We start from the raw sequence: 13,149 nt of genomic DNA on the forward strand, positions 1-13,149 counted from the left end.
TTACAATAAGAAAGCTTAATTCATTGCACAGGAAAAGAAAACTTTCACAAATGCATTGTCTAGGCTTTAACTAGTGACGAAATATGTTATTTCAAGACACACAATTCAAGTCTTCAGCCTCATACATGCACCAGGGCAGGATAATGCTTGTCAACTTTCAAATAAAAGCAATTACTGACTGGGGGGGGATCAAAAGGAAGTGACAAATGAGATGAAAACAATTTTAAAGCAGTCATCAGGCAATCTGTTTTACAGAATCCCTGCAAAGAACAGCAGCTGCTGGGGAGCGTGCGGGGAGAGCGCAGTGGAGAGGGCCCCTTCTCCGCTCCCACAGCCGCAACTGTTGATTGCAATGCAAAGTCTGCAAGCTTCCTGCTAGCAGCAGCATCGGTATAACCAGCAGCAACATCAGATGCAGACCCAGGGCTCCTGAACTGCAACGTGGTGGCATGAGGAACACGCTTTAGGAAGTGACAATAACTAAAGCCTGATTCACAAGCCCTTTGGAGCCAAGGTCTTACCATTGATTCCAGTAGACACCGACTGAGGTCGGAGATGAAAATACCTGCTGAAAGCTCCAAGACAGCTCTCTAAGGATCAGAAACTGCTTTGATATAAAGAAAATCGGTTGGTTCATTAGAAGCACATACAGAGAACAGTTTTTCACCAACCAGCATTATCATCATCTGAAACGGTGACCTTCAAGAACACAGGTACTCTAATCTCTTACAGGTGGAGCACAAGATGTGCGAACAGATTAGCCTGGCCAGTGGTACGAAATAACCAGCATCAGGAGGGAAGCACAAAGCAGATCTCGCATAGGAGAACTTTAATGAGTATTAGAAACCACTTAGCAGATAGACAAGGGTGGTGGGGAGGGAAGGGTCAACTGCAGATAATGACAAGGAAAGAAATAAAGTCAGCAATAGTCTGAAACATAGGCGATATTGGTCCAACCATTCCTCCCCCTAACTCAGCTCTCTGCAGAAACACAGCAACAAGAGAGAACTTCTGAAACGCTTTTCCAGAAAGGGCTGATGTCCAAAAGGGGTCTCCTGGGTTCAGCTCCAGAAAGGAAGCTATTATAGAATTAAACAGAGGAACCTTAAATTGAAAGGTCCTCAGCTCTCCTCCCAGGCTCACCCTGGCACATGGTCCCATTTGCTTTAACCCACTGCACAACATCCGTGCCGCAGTACTTCTGAAGCAGAGCAAGATGCCCACGTTGCCTTCGCATCAGGCACCACTGTGCTAGAAAAGTAATGCAAAGTAATACACATGCACATGGAAATGCACGCTCCCTTGCTTTAAGGAAATTAAGAGACAAAGCTAAAACCAAATTCTACCCAAGTTAAGTGCAGAAGTAGTCCTAAGGAGAAGGAAAGCATTCCTGCAAGCAAGATGAGCAAAATATGGCTCCAAGGCTGAAAAGGCAAAACGAAGATGAGACACTGAAGAGGAACTGGATTCAGATGGAATAAACTCCATCGATTTGACAGTTACTCGCAGCCCTGCTTCTCCCACTGCATTCACTTAGCACGGGATTATTAACAGAAAATCAAGGAAAAAAACATTTCCTGGGGAAACGACAAGGGAAGGCTAAAAGAGTGGGAGGGCAGCAGAGGGGCAACACGGCAGATGGTGCAACCCCCCTAAAATTAGACTCCTGTTCCATAAGGTAGAATAATTAAATCAAGAGGAGGATCATAGGGAAGAAAGATACCACAGACCAAGACTCTACATCGATACAGCAATTCAGTATGTGCTCGTGTCCTCCTGGAACAAAATACGTAAGTGAGGCAATTGAGGAGAAAGCAGCTTTTAAAGGACCATGAAACAGATAAAAAAAAATAAAAGGGAGCGGGTGGCATCTGGAAATTGTCGGCCTCATTTCTTTCTTTCAAGGGTAAGCATTTCAATTTTCAAAAATGTAGCCACATTCAGTAGAAGTTGCAGTAAGAAATAAACATAATTAAGTTCAAGAGGAAATGCACCGCAGTGGACTGTAATTCAGAAGGGTGGGCACAGTCTGGATTGCACAGAGGAGAAGGATAAGCAACCGTAGCAGTTCCATTCCCAAGCTATAGGTTGGGCTAAGCAAGCTCAAAATTTGGACAGAAAAACAAGGGCCCAGTGGCAAATGAAGGGAGCAATTCAAAAGCAAATCATATTCCCAGGTCAACATGCAACTTCTCAGCACGATACTATGAGGTGCTTTGCCAGGTAACATTCTGTTTTCAGCTGAGCTCAAGCAAAAAGTTTACGTGAAACAAGGTCATGGAGGGCAAGGGGGAAGAAGGTTAATTGCTGCACTAAAACCTAATACAAGGCTAAGGAACAACCCAAAAAGGTTCTGACCCTTCACATACTGTGCTATTTTTAATCTGAAAAACACCAGAAATATAGCAGCAACAGGAGCACCTTTCCTAGCTAAAAGCCCAGTCCCTCTTCCCACTTTGGAGTCTCATAATCCACCAAATACAGTTGCAAAATGCAACACAGACATAAAAGATTTGAAAAGCCTCATTATTAAGGAAGTCATCTACAACTCAAAGTAAATTTCCCATCTGAAAATTAGAAACATCTAACGAACCTTCAAAACATGCCAGTCTGTCAGTCAGACAAATGAGATACTTGTTAGTTTTACCTCATGGAGCTAATTCATTTGGCAGGAGCAGACGTTTCTAAACAGTTTCATTGGTGGAACAAATGGCCGTGGAGCACCAAACATCATTTTGAAGGAAAGGGTATCGCTAGCTGCTTACCTGTTCAGCAGAGGCTTACAGTGTCTCCCCTTCGTTTCCTGTTTTCTAACTTAATAGCATACAAGAAACTTTATGTGGCAAACGTTAGACTGTCTTCCTGTATTTCCACAACTTTGAACACCCCTGCTCTAGAGGAACTCTGTTGCATATGCATGTTGCACCTACACAGCCCAAGAACAAGGCTTCTACCTTTTACCCATCTTGCCTGCTTCAGCTATATTGGAATGACTGCAAAAACCTTCTTTGCTAAGTATTTGCATTATAGCCAGCAAAATGTACACTTCATCTTAGTCAATTCCTGTAAACACACATACATAAATTGGATTATTAGTCATCTCCTACACCACCTTCTCTGGCAACAGCAGCATAATGCTTTAATAATCATAATACAAGTCATTATGCCTAATATTAAATACAAGTTCCAGACCAGCTAGATGAGACCTAAACAGATGACAGAAAGCAGCGCAAGAGACAATCACATTTTCATCGTTTGCATACACTTAAACTGCAGCGAATATGCACAAACATAGGAAATCCAGACCTCTTCCACAACAGGCAAAGCAAAAAATTACCCTTCATTAATGTGCGCTCAGAGTGCAGCCCAACAGTTGCTGCACAGCACGTTCCTGCCTTCTCGAAACCCTCAGGGGAGGTGGGTGCTGGAGGTGCGACAAAGGGCAGAGCCACCAGTACGGAGCCGCAGCACCCAGGCTCCTACCGGCCCCGCAGGAGTTCCCATCCCGTCACCTCAGATGTCCCCCAGCAACTATCCAAGGACTTGCAGAAAAACACGCAGGAGACCAAAGCCAGTACTTTAAACAAAGTCAAAGCTACCCAAAGCCTCAGAGCAATCACTGAGCTATTAACGGGAAGATGAGGCTGGGACACGTCTGCCACAGAGCAGGTTCAGCGCCATCCAGGAGCAGCCTGGAGACTTCCCTGCCATCAGACACGGTCCTTGGGCATTTCAGGTGCTCAGCTCAAAATGCATTAGTGCTTTCAGTGTAACGGAGCACCCACAGGGATGCTCACGCTGAAGACAGCTTTCAACCAGGTACCACAAAGCGGCCGTAACCAGCAGACGCTCCCGAGAAGTGTCAGCCGAGGGATGTGGCCAGCTCCGAGCAGATACTGACACAAAGCGTGCGATCAGCAGAGCTCAGCCCCCTTAAGGGCTGGAGCCCAAGCTCCCTTGAGGGAGTTTCTTCTTTTACATGTATTTATAGAGAAGAATTTCGTTAATCCTTCCAATTCTCTCAGCTAGTACAAAATGAGGGGGAAGAAAACCCCAAGTCCGGAAGAGAAGAAAAAGCTGGGGAATCGGACACCAGCAGACATACACAGCACGCACCCCTCCGTGTCCAGAGCCCCCTCCCCTAGCAGGGAAGCGCTCCGGTTAGGATGGCCGCTCCAGCTAACCTCAAAGGAGAGCAGGGCACCTGCTGCCGTCCTTCCAATTTTTCTTCCTAGCCTGGAGACCCCCACGTTGTCCTTTCTAATCTGACCGGCTCTTTTTCGCACTGCTGCTTTTTTCCCCCCTCTCGTTCTCTGTTCAGTAGAATTTTATTTCTCACCTGTCAAGGCAATCTAGACCCCAAGGTCCCATGACAGAAACTGTGATAGCAGTTAAAAGAGCTGTAAATGCGTTATTTTATTAATATGTCTCAAATAGCTGCTCAACCTCTATTGCTCTGCTTGACATATGGATGCTTAGACCTGCAATGCCCTTTCGCTTTCAAGACTTATTGCAGGATTCGCATCCGACAGGTCAGGGACCAAATGGAACTCGTAACGGGATTCTCCGGGGAGCGGTTGTGTGCACCGAGACCCACGTGCAGCGCAGCGGACACAGCTGTGGCGACCGCTGAAGGCAAGAGGGTTAAGGGAACCTGGCTCATAAAAACAACGACGCTTCAATTTTTGAAGAAGGGAGGGTGAACGGCAACATAGGAGATTTTAGTAAGTGCAGGCCAAGTCAAGCTTACTTAACGTGCCAAGTTGGTGCTCTTGTAAATGCTGCCATTATGTAATATTTCATAGCTTGAAAATACATATGAATTATACTTCCAGATGAAGTTTAATTTTGTTTATTTGTGTACATCTCTGGACCAGATTAAAACTATTTATAACGCTTAGGAAATGAAATATTTAGCTGCAAGATACTTCAATAGAACTGTTTATTTGGCCGCAAGTCTATCTGCCATATTACCAATAATTAAAACTAGGTTTTCATAGACAGAGAGGAAAAAAGGTTTTTAGCTGTATTTTCAAGCTGAATCATATCAACATGTTTAAAGAGAAGATACGAGCTCCACGTTTTTTTTCCCCCTACAGGCAAAAGTTATTAAAAATGGGAAAAATGAGTCATCTGAATTTAATTATCAGGCTCTGAGTTGTGAAGGCCAGCTCTGAAAAATTAAACTCAAAATAAGACTCTTTGTAATTCTGCTTATGGGACTGAAAAGTTTACTTCTCAAGAATACTAAATGAGGTCCCTTTGAATTGACTGGTGTGTTTATTTTGCCCGTGTGTATTTCATGGAGCTATAAAAATGCAGGATGAACCTCAGAAAGCAGGAACAGCTGCTTCTACGAGCCCTGGATGAAATTCATGTTTGTGTGACCCGTTTCACTCATTAACACAGCGCATCTCGCCTGGCCTGCTCCGCCAGCCGACTGAAACAACAGCCCACTGCTGCTGGAGCTCACAAAGTTCATCCAGCTCCCAGGGAAAATACATTTGGAGGAGAGGAATCATTAAAGATGCAGCACATGGGCACTTGGCGGGGAAGGGCGAAGAAGGAAGGTGACTACATCATCATTGCCTCTGACAAGGCCCCGCAACTGATGTCTGTAAAACACACTGCCTTTAAAATAGCTCCTAAATCTCATTTTTAAAAGAGTGCGTGTGCACGTACATGTACTACTGAAAGTCAAAGGGCTTAATTTTCTAAGACGCATTTGCCATTTTTGAAGTTCTACCATGCTGTATCTATAGGCAGTTTATTAACTTTTTTTTCCCCAGCAGGTTCACTCTGACAGGCATTGTTTTATTTTTGGTATGACAAGACACAGTGCTGCACTGGCAACACCTCCAGGCTGAATAATGTTTCTTAACTAGCTACATTCATCTTTACCACATACCACAGATGACTGATCCTCACTGCAGTACATAATGGCTAAAAACTAACAGTACCCTAAAATATTAATGCATGCTAATAAAACCAGGGTTTTTTTCATGAAACAGCAACATCTAATTTTCAGAGGGGTCCTGGGAACAGTAAACAATTGGTACATGGTAAATGGCAAGTTCTCTCACATCAATACATCCTAAACATTCAAATCCTATTCCCCCGTAATTGCCAGGCAAGTATAAATTACTTAAATGAATGTTATTTGTGTCTGCAACAGAATCCTCATAAATAATCGTAATTTAACTTCCTGCTGATAATCCCAGGCAACACCCAATTACTTCAAACACTTAATTCTTCCCTTCCAGAGGGATGCTGGGTTTAAGACTACTCCCTTCCATTTGCTGCTAGTTAGGACTTATAAACTGTTTGTTGAGCACACAGAGCAGAAGATCAACTACAGGCAGAGTTGTCCTCTGCTATAAAAGCAACATAAGCAATATGTCAAATTCCTTCTGCAAGCCCTCACTTCAGACCTCAGAGCACTGATCATTTGGGCAGGTCTTGTATATCGGGGGGGGGGGGGGGGGGGGGGGGGAATCAGTGTGGCATTTATTATACATAAAAGCAGTATTTCTGAAAGCATTGCTGAAGCAAACCATGGGATGAGAGGGGTATTGAAATTCTATACACAGCCTCCTGTCTAAAGGACAAGCTGATCTGTAGAAACATTTGCCAAAAGTTCATTAACAGTAAAGTCAACTTGTCAGCAACATAGTTAGCAACAATCAGAAAACGATTTAGCGAACCCAAGGTTTGAGCGTGACAATGTTTGAGCAGGGTTTCTTCGGTTTTGAAGTGTTGGGGTTTTTTTAATTCTTTATTTCTTCTAACCAGCTACACTATGAAATCTTATTGCAGAGAACATGATTTAAAATAGACAATAGTCACTGCAAAGTTTACCAAGCAAATACAAAGCATCCCATGGAGTTTATTAGAAGGTAGCAGCTACAAGCTTGACTGGGAATAACTGGGAACCATCCTCATTCAGGCACAAACCCCGTTTGCTCTGAACACCCTCTAAAGTTTGGATCTGTACACAGAAAACGTCAGTGGGTACTACATGACTGCACGGACCACAATGAAGTATGGCCAGTAGTAACCTACCAGAGTGAAGATCCCTCTGTTCCAGCAACTTCTAAAACATCGTATCCATCTTCCAGCTGAAAATCCATGAAAACCAGAGCAATAGTGTCTCCAGGTTCAGCGAGAATAGTCCACGTGCAGTCTGCGTTATTGCCATACTCCAAAGGAAAATGAGGGCTTGAGATAATCCCGCTCTGTCCCCGCAAAGTCCCTCCACAAGCATCATCAGCTGGAAACAGAATGCAAATTATCAGATTTTGCTGAAATGCACAAAGCAGTACATCAAAAAAGAATAAGCCCAAATTCAAAGCAAAGCTTTAAAAGCCCCAGTGCTTTTGTCAGGGTGTGTTTTATTACACACTGTTAAGAGACAAAGATGTCGAGGGATGCAAAATCCTATTAGGTCAGCCAGTGTCTCCTGGCAAGTACCAGCTTATTCCCCACCGTACAGTTACGAGTGATTTGTTTAGTCTAATTGTAAACACCCCAAGTGACAGAGCTTTACCACTTCCCTGGGGAGGCGGTTCTCAGCCTAACGCATCTCACCATCAGGATCCCATTTCCTCGCATGTTGTTGCCCGAGTTTTCTGTTCCATCCCTTACTCCTGATGAGGATCCTCTGAGGAGTTTTCTGCAAGTTTCCTCCCATCTGCGTAGCCAGCAAAGTGGGAGGAAACCACGAGGAATTCCGTGACTGAGCGGGGTTTCACAGACACGTGGAAGCTCTCCTACCACAGCGGCAGGAGAGGTCGGTTCCCAGCTCACACAGCTCTCAGCACCATCACCAGCAACACACACCCGCAAGGGCTGGAGCAACGGGACTTGAGAGTACAAGCACTGTATGTAATGGAAATATAATAGAAAGAGAGTGGAGTATCCCACACACCTGCCTTACATGTCTTGGTTTACTCCAATTTCTTAAGGAAATGGACATTGTTACCAAAATCATAGTGGTAAAAACTTATTTTTGTAAAAACTTACTACTCATTCAGGAATCTAGCAGTGACATTTCCTGATTACATCCGATCTCCTGTTTGTGCAGATTCTTTCATTTTTACAACCTCAATTTTATCAGCAGGAGCTATTAGAGCAACTAAAGGAGGCAGATCTAAAGAAAACATGGGCAGGAAGATAAAGGAAACCAAGAATTCACTTGACTAGCATCTGGGCAGCTCACTGCTCTCGTACATGCAGCATCAGCTCAGCATTTATTTGGAACGCTACGAAAAGCCTGTTAACTTTACAACATGTATTACAGAGCAGCATTTCAGATGCTTTAGTCAAGGAGCTTGGGGCTTTACATTACAAACACTTATTTTCACTACAAACTATTTAAAAAACCCAAACTGAAATTTAACACAGGTGAGAACAGGAGGATCCTTCAGCTTTTAGACCTTTTCAGGAATTAGTGTCTTGTGCTATCAGCAGCTTTTATCAGCAGGGCTGAAACTTGCAGCCTCTAGCTCATGAAACTTGAAAGACAAAGTAAGACAAACATACACGCCAACTTTTCCTTGTCGCGGCCATCTGCTGTCCTAGCGCAGCCAGCTGCTTCCTGGTGACCGACAGCAAGCCACTGAGATAGGAAGGCCCCAGGCTGTAACTTGCTGTTCGTTCTGCATTAACACACTACGCGTGTTGCACGGGCACCTCTAAGCCCCCGTGGCAATCACGGACGGCCCTTTGCAACTGCTCCTGTGCTCAGACCGGGATGGCACGTCGCTGATCACTGCGGAACTCGCAGAAAGCAGGGAAGGCCAAAAAAATAGGACAAAAATCCAGACACATAGGCAGACATGCAACTACTTCTGGGCCACTCCCACAGCCAAAACTAGGACTGAAAAAGGCCACTGAAATCCCAACTCAATGCTCTATTCCCTGGTATTCTGTTACAACAGCTACCTTTTTGCTGCAATCATATCGTCAGTGAATTAAAGTTATGCATGGACACTGAAGTGCAGTTAGAATCCTCAATAAATTTAGGCTGAAAGATCTCTCCATCTAGTCCAAGCACCAGGAAATCCTTCAAACTTCAACGCCTCACAGAAGATTCACAGTGGGACCTCCAGAGAAGGTCCATGCAAAAAGGGGCCACTTCCAAACCCTCCCTCTGACAGAATGAAAAAGCTTTTTAGAAGATGAATGGGTTCTAGCCAAACAGGATAAGCACAATTCACCAGTTTACTGGTATGTTCAAATCTAATTTCTCATGAATAAGTGCCCCTGCAGATGCTAGGAAGAAATAGATACAAAAAAGAATTTGAGAGTGAATTCTCAGACCACATGCCTAGCAGCAAGGCAGGCAGAGCAGAAGCAAGGTCATTAGCTGCTTCAGCAATGCACAGGGATCTGAAGGGGCAATTTATTCTTAAGATACATTTACCTCCAGAGGGGCAGCTATCTCCAACATAGCATGTTAAACATTGCTGCCGCCTGGCTGCCATCAGCCCTAGGCAACCACTCAAAGTACCTTTGCAAATAAGGGCCCGCACCACTTCCACGAGGCATCGTCAAGCAGCCCAGCCTCTGCGTGCCAACACTGCTCGCAAGGGCGCGGGCGCCCTTGGCCAAACACTTGCTCCCCGCTATGACCGTGCGTTCCCGCAGCTCGGCTCTACACAGAGCCCTTAAAGACACACACCAAGGGCAAACGCAACAAGGACTTGGAAAAAGCAATTCCTGTTGGCAAAGCCTCAGCCACGTTTACTGTTGGGGTCTGGGAAGCCTGAAACCAGATCCGGTATGTTAAAGTTGTTCTTGTACTAGAAGGAATACAGGAGGGGATGGAGAAATATGCTAAAGAATTTTGACTCGATGCTGTATTAGAATTCTTAAACAAGGGGACTACCTTTTTTTTTATGGGACTAAGCTAACTTACAGTAGCTGAAGATCTAACCAAAAGGTATGGCGGGTTTGGCTCTTTTTTTTTTTTTTTTAACTGAAAGGGGAGGTTTTAATTTAAATTCCTTGAAAATTTTTCATTGCAAAAGCTATTTAATGGAAAATGTATTCCCTTCCCATCCCTCTAAACACACACTTCCTAGCTTTGTAAAGGTTGTTACTGTTTAAACATATTCTACAATCTTCTAAAAAATCTTCTTGAACTTACCTTCAATTATTTTGGGCACAGTGCAGTCTAAGCAGCTGTTTGAGTTACAGTAAGACAGACCACTTGTAATAAGATTATGCATATTTGATACACTTAATATGTAGCTTCGCAAATGTTCTCAACTTTTCAGCTGGCTTACTGAATTTTTACTCAAGCGCCTACCAGAATCATAAACCTATCAGTTCTACTTAAATTCAGCAAACAATCTGGGCAAGACTTCTCTCCGCATGCATGAAAGCGCTTTACAAAACAAATTCAGATGTTTCCGGATATTCTTTTGGTGCTTCAAAAGCACCATTCTGCTTTACTCAAAATTAGCTGACGCAGGTAGGGTTGTTCCTTCTGCGGCTACAGAAGAGAGCATTCCAAGTCTGCTGGGGTTTTGCCTCCAGCATACCAACTGTCAAGATAAAAAAATACAGCTAGGCTTGTAGGACTCAGCTTAAGGCCCCATTTAGATCAAGCACTAGGCCTCATTTCATTCTGTGAATACAGAACAACTGTGCAGAAAGCGTGTAAAAACACACAAGATGCAGTAAGGAAACCATTCCAGCTACTTCTGACACACGTTAGAGAGACAGGATAAATGTCAGCTTAGTCCAGATTTTACAGTCTGACCCAGACTCGCTGAGGACTTTCCGTCCTTGAGGCAAATTTGAGTTACACATGGTCTACCAGGCACAGCCAAGCTTCTCTTCTGGGCAGTCACAGCTGCCACCCAGTTTCGTGCTCTCCTACTTTGCAGATCAGCATGGAGATGTCATTCGCTGCTGCTTTGGTGCTCCCTGAATGAGATCACTGCAGTTTTAATCCTTCCTGCCACACCAGCAAGAAACATAACTCACCAGAGCAGAGTCTGTGCAGAATTTATGGTCTCTTTTAGCTCAGAGTCCAAGAATCAATTTCGATGTAACTGTGCTTTCAAAACCACTGGCAAGCTGCAGCACTAGCTACTTTCGCTGGCTCTGCGAAGACACATTTCACCAAGCCATTTTTTCTGCATCTGGAATTCCTTCCTCATTGAGATTGCACTTGTCTTTGTAAAAATAAAAAAAAAAAAAAAGGAAAAAAAACCCCCACAACCAACCACCAAAAAAACAAACCCCACTACTTCAAAAGTGAGAGTAGGGTAAAGGGAGTGCAGACGACAACTACAAAGAAAAAGCAGCTGAGCCACAGCACTCCTGCGAAATGTTGCTGTCCTGGCACATCCTCTCAAACACCTTTGTTTCTTATTCTTTACTACCATGCATTTCTCTGCATCTTCGATTATTTCAATGCATGAAGACTGGAACAGAGACAAAGCTACCAATAGATAGAAAAGGATGTTACAAAGCAGAAGACAAGCTCAAAGAGAAGAGCATAAAGAAACCAGAAGCGGATATCGGTGAGAGTGGTAGAAACTTCAGTGTTTTCAACACTTGTCCCATACCGCTGGGAAGAGAGGGCTGAGCCTCCAAACGAACACCGTCCCTTGCAGTGACGTTGGACAAGTCTACTCCCAAGACACCTGCTCAGCCAGAGGGCACCTTTCATCGCGATTTGTCAGGATCTGGCCCAGAAGCATGACCCGTCTCCAACTTACGTTAGAAAATAAATGAATACGTACAAATACATTTAACAAAACTTTCAGTTTCGTATGACCAGTAAGCTAATATTAATAGAAGTAATCATAGGCTACACAGGCCACAAAGATCTTTTCTCTCTCAAGGAAATACCTATTCTTCTTCAGGCAACAGTTCTGAAAACATTCTTTTCCCTGCAGAAGGTGGCATAAACCTGTTTGTCAGTACGCAAATCTTTTTGCCCCATGCAACGACTGAAGTCTGTATCACCAGTTTATCAGCCAAGCATGAATGTCTGACTGCTGAAAATGTACTTATGGTAGGAGTGCAGCTGCCTTTCAAATTCAGCAAGTCAGTTTTCAGACTGTCTTTGCCTCTTTCTACCCTCCTGGAACAAGATATAAGTGTTACACAAAAAGATTTCTGGTTCCTTCCAAAACTTGGAAATTTTACTTGAGGTAAAGTCTTGAAGGATCATTTTAAGATCTATTAAAAAGGAGTGGCTACCTCCAGGAACCTGCAGGCGCATTGCTACACAAGCGCAGCTGAACATGCGCGTATTTTGCTGCCATCAGAGCAATTCACACAGCACTGATGCAAGCACCACAGAATTGAATATTCCTCCATTCTGAAGTATATCAGATGCCACCATCACCATTACTGGATTCAAGATCAAAATGGCGGTGGTAAAATTAAAAGTGAGTTTGGCGGTTTGAGGCAGAAATGCAAAAATGGTCTTTTACTCCACCTGCAGCGGGAATCACAAAAATTACAGTGATGCCAACCCTTGACTTCAACACCTGTTGGGGTCAGAAGTTAATCCCTCCTTTACTGAGGTCTACTACACAAGCGTCTGAATAATAGCACAGCAAGGAAAAGATACTGCCTTCCACCAAAGGCAGGCTGTTATCGGAGAAATGCTGTCAGACTGGAGGAAACACTGGTCCATTGATGCAGATAATTTCCTTCTCTTCTGAAAAGGGTATTGCTTTGCATACTCTCAAGGTTGAATCGCAGTGAGTGTTTTTCCTGCACACACTTCCAGTGAAATTAGAAAAAAAATTTTTAGAAAAGTTACAATGAGAAGCCTAATTCAAAGGAAAAGCAAAGAATCACAGTTGATCGTACTAAAATGGCAGTGACAGCTGTCCTTCTCCGGTGTCAGTTTGAACCGCTCCTTCAGCGGTGTAATTGGCCCCAAAATAGTAGGTAAGCGTACAAGAAATACACCAAGTAGCACATATTGCTGCTGTGTAACTCATTCAAGCAAGCATTAAAAACACACCAAGCAAACAATATTTGCTCACTTTAAATTCAAGATTTATGCTACAGCTTAGAACTGCTGATTGATTGCACAAGCAGAGTCAATAAAAAGAATCAATATAAGATGCTCTGCTGAAGTACACAAGGAATTGAGGGGAAAATACTTCAAAG

At 43.7% G+C, this 13,149-nt stretch overlaps 1 protein-coding gene across 1 annotated transcript in view; it reads right to left on the minus strand.

Annotated features, from left to right (window-relative positions):
• The window catches only part of CSMD2 (CUB and Sushi multiple domains 2), a 304,278-nt gene that overhangs the window by 211,636 nt on the left and 79,493 nt on the right, over positions 1-13,149 (minus strand). Inside the window, exon 5 of the mRNA XM_075722124.1 lies at positions 7,063-7,270. Coding sequence (XP_075578239.1) covers positions 7,063-7,270 — 208 coding nt within the window. The remainder of the gene's footprint in view (positions 1-7,062; positions 7,271-13,149) is intronic.

This window comes from Pelecanus crispus, chromosome 16 (genome assembly GCF_030463565.1).
Source record: "Pelecanus crispus isolate bPelCri1 chromosome 16, bPelCri1.pri, whole genome shotgun sequence".
Taxonomy (NCBI): Eukaryota; Metazoa; Chordata; class Aves; order Pelecaniformes; family Pelecanidae; genus Pelecanus; species Pelecanus crispus.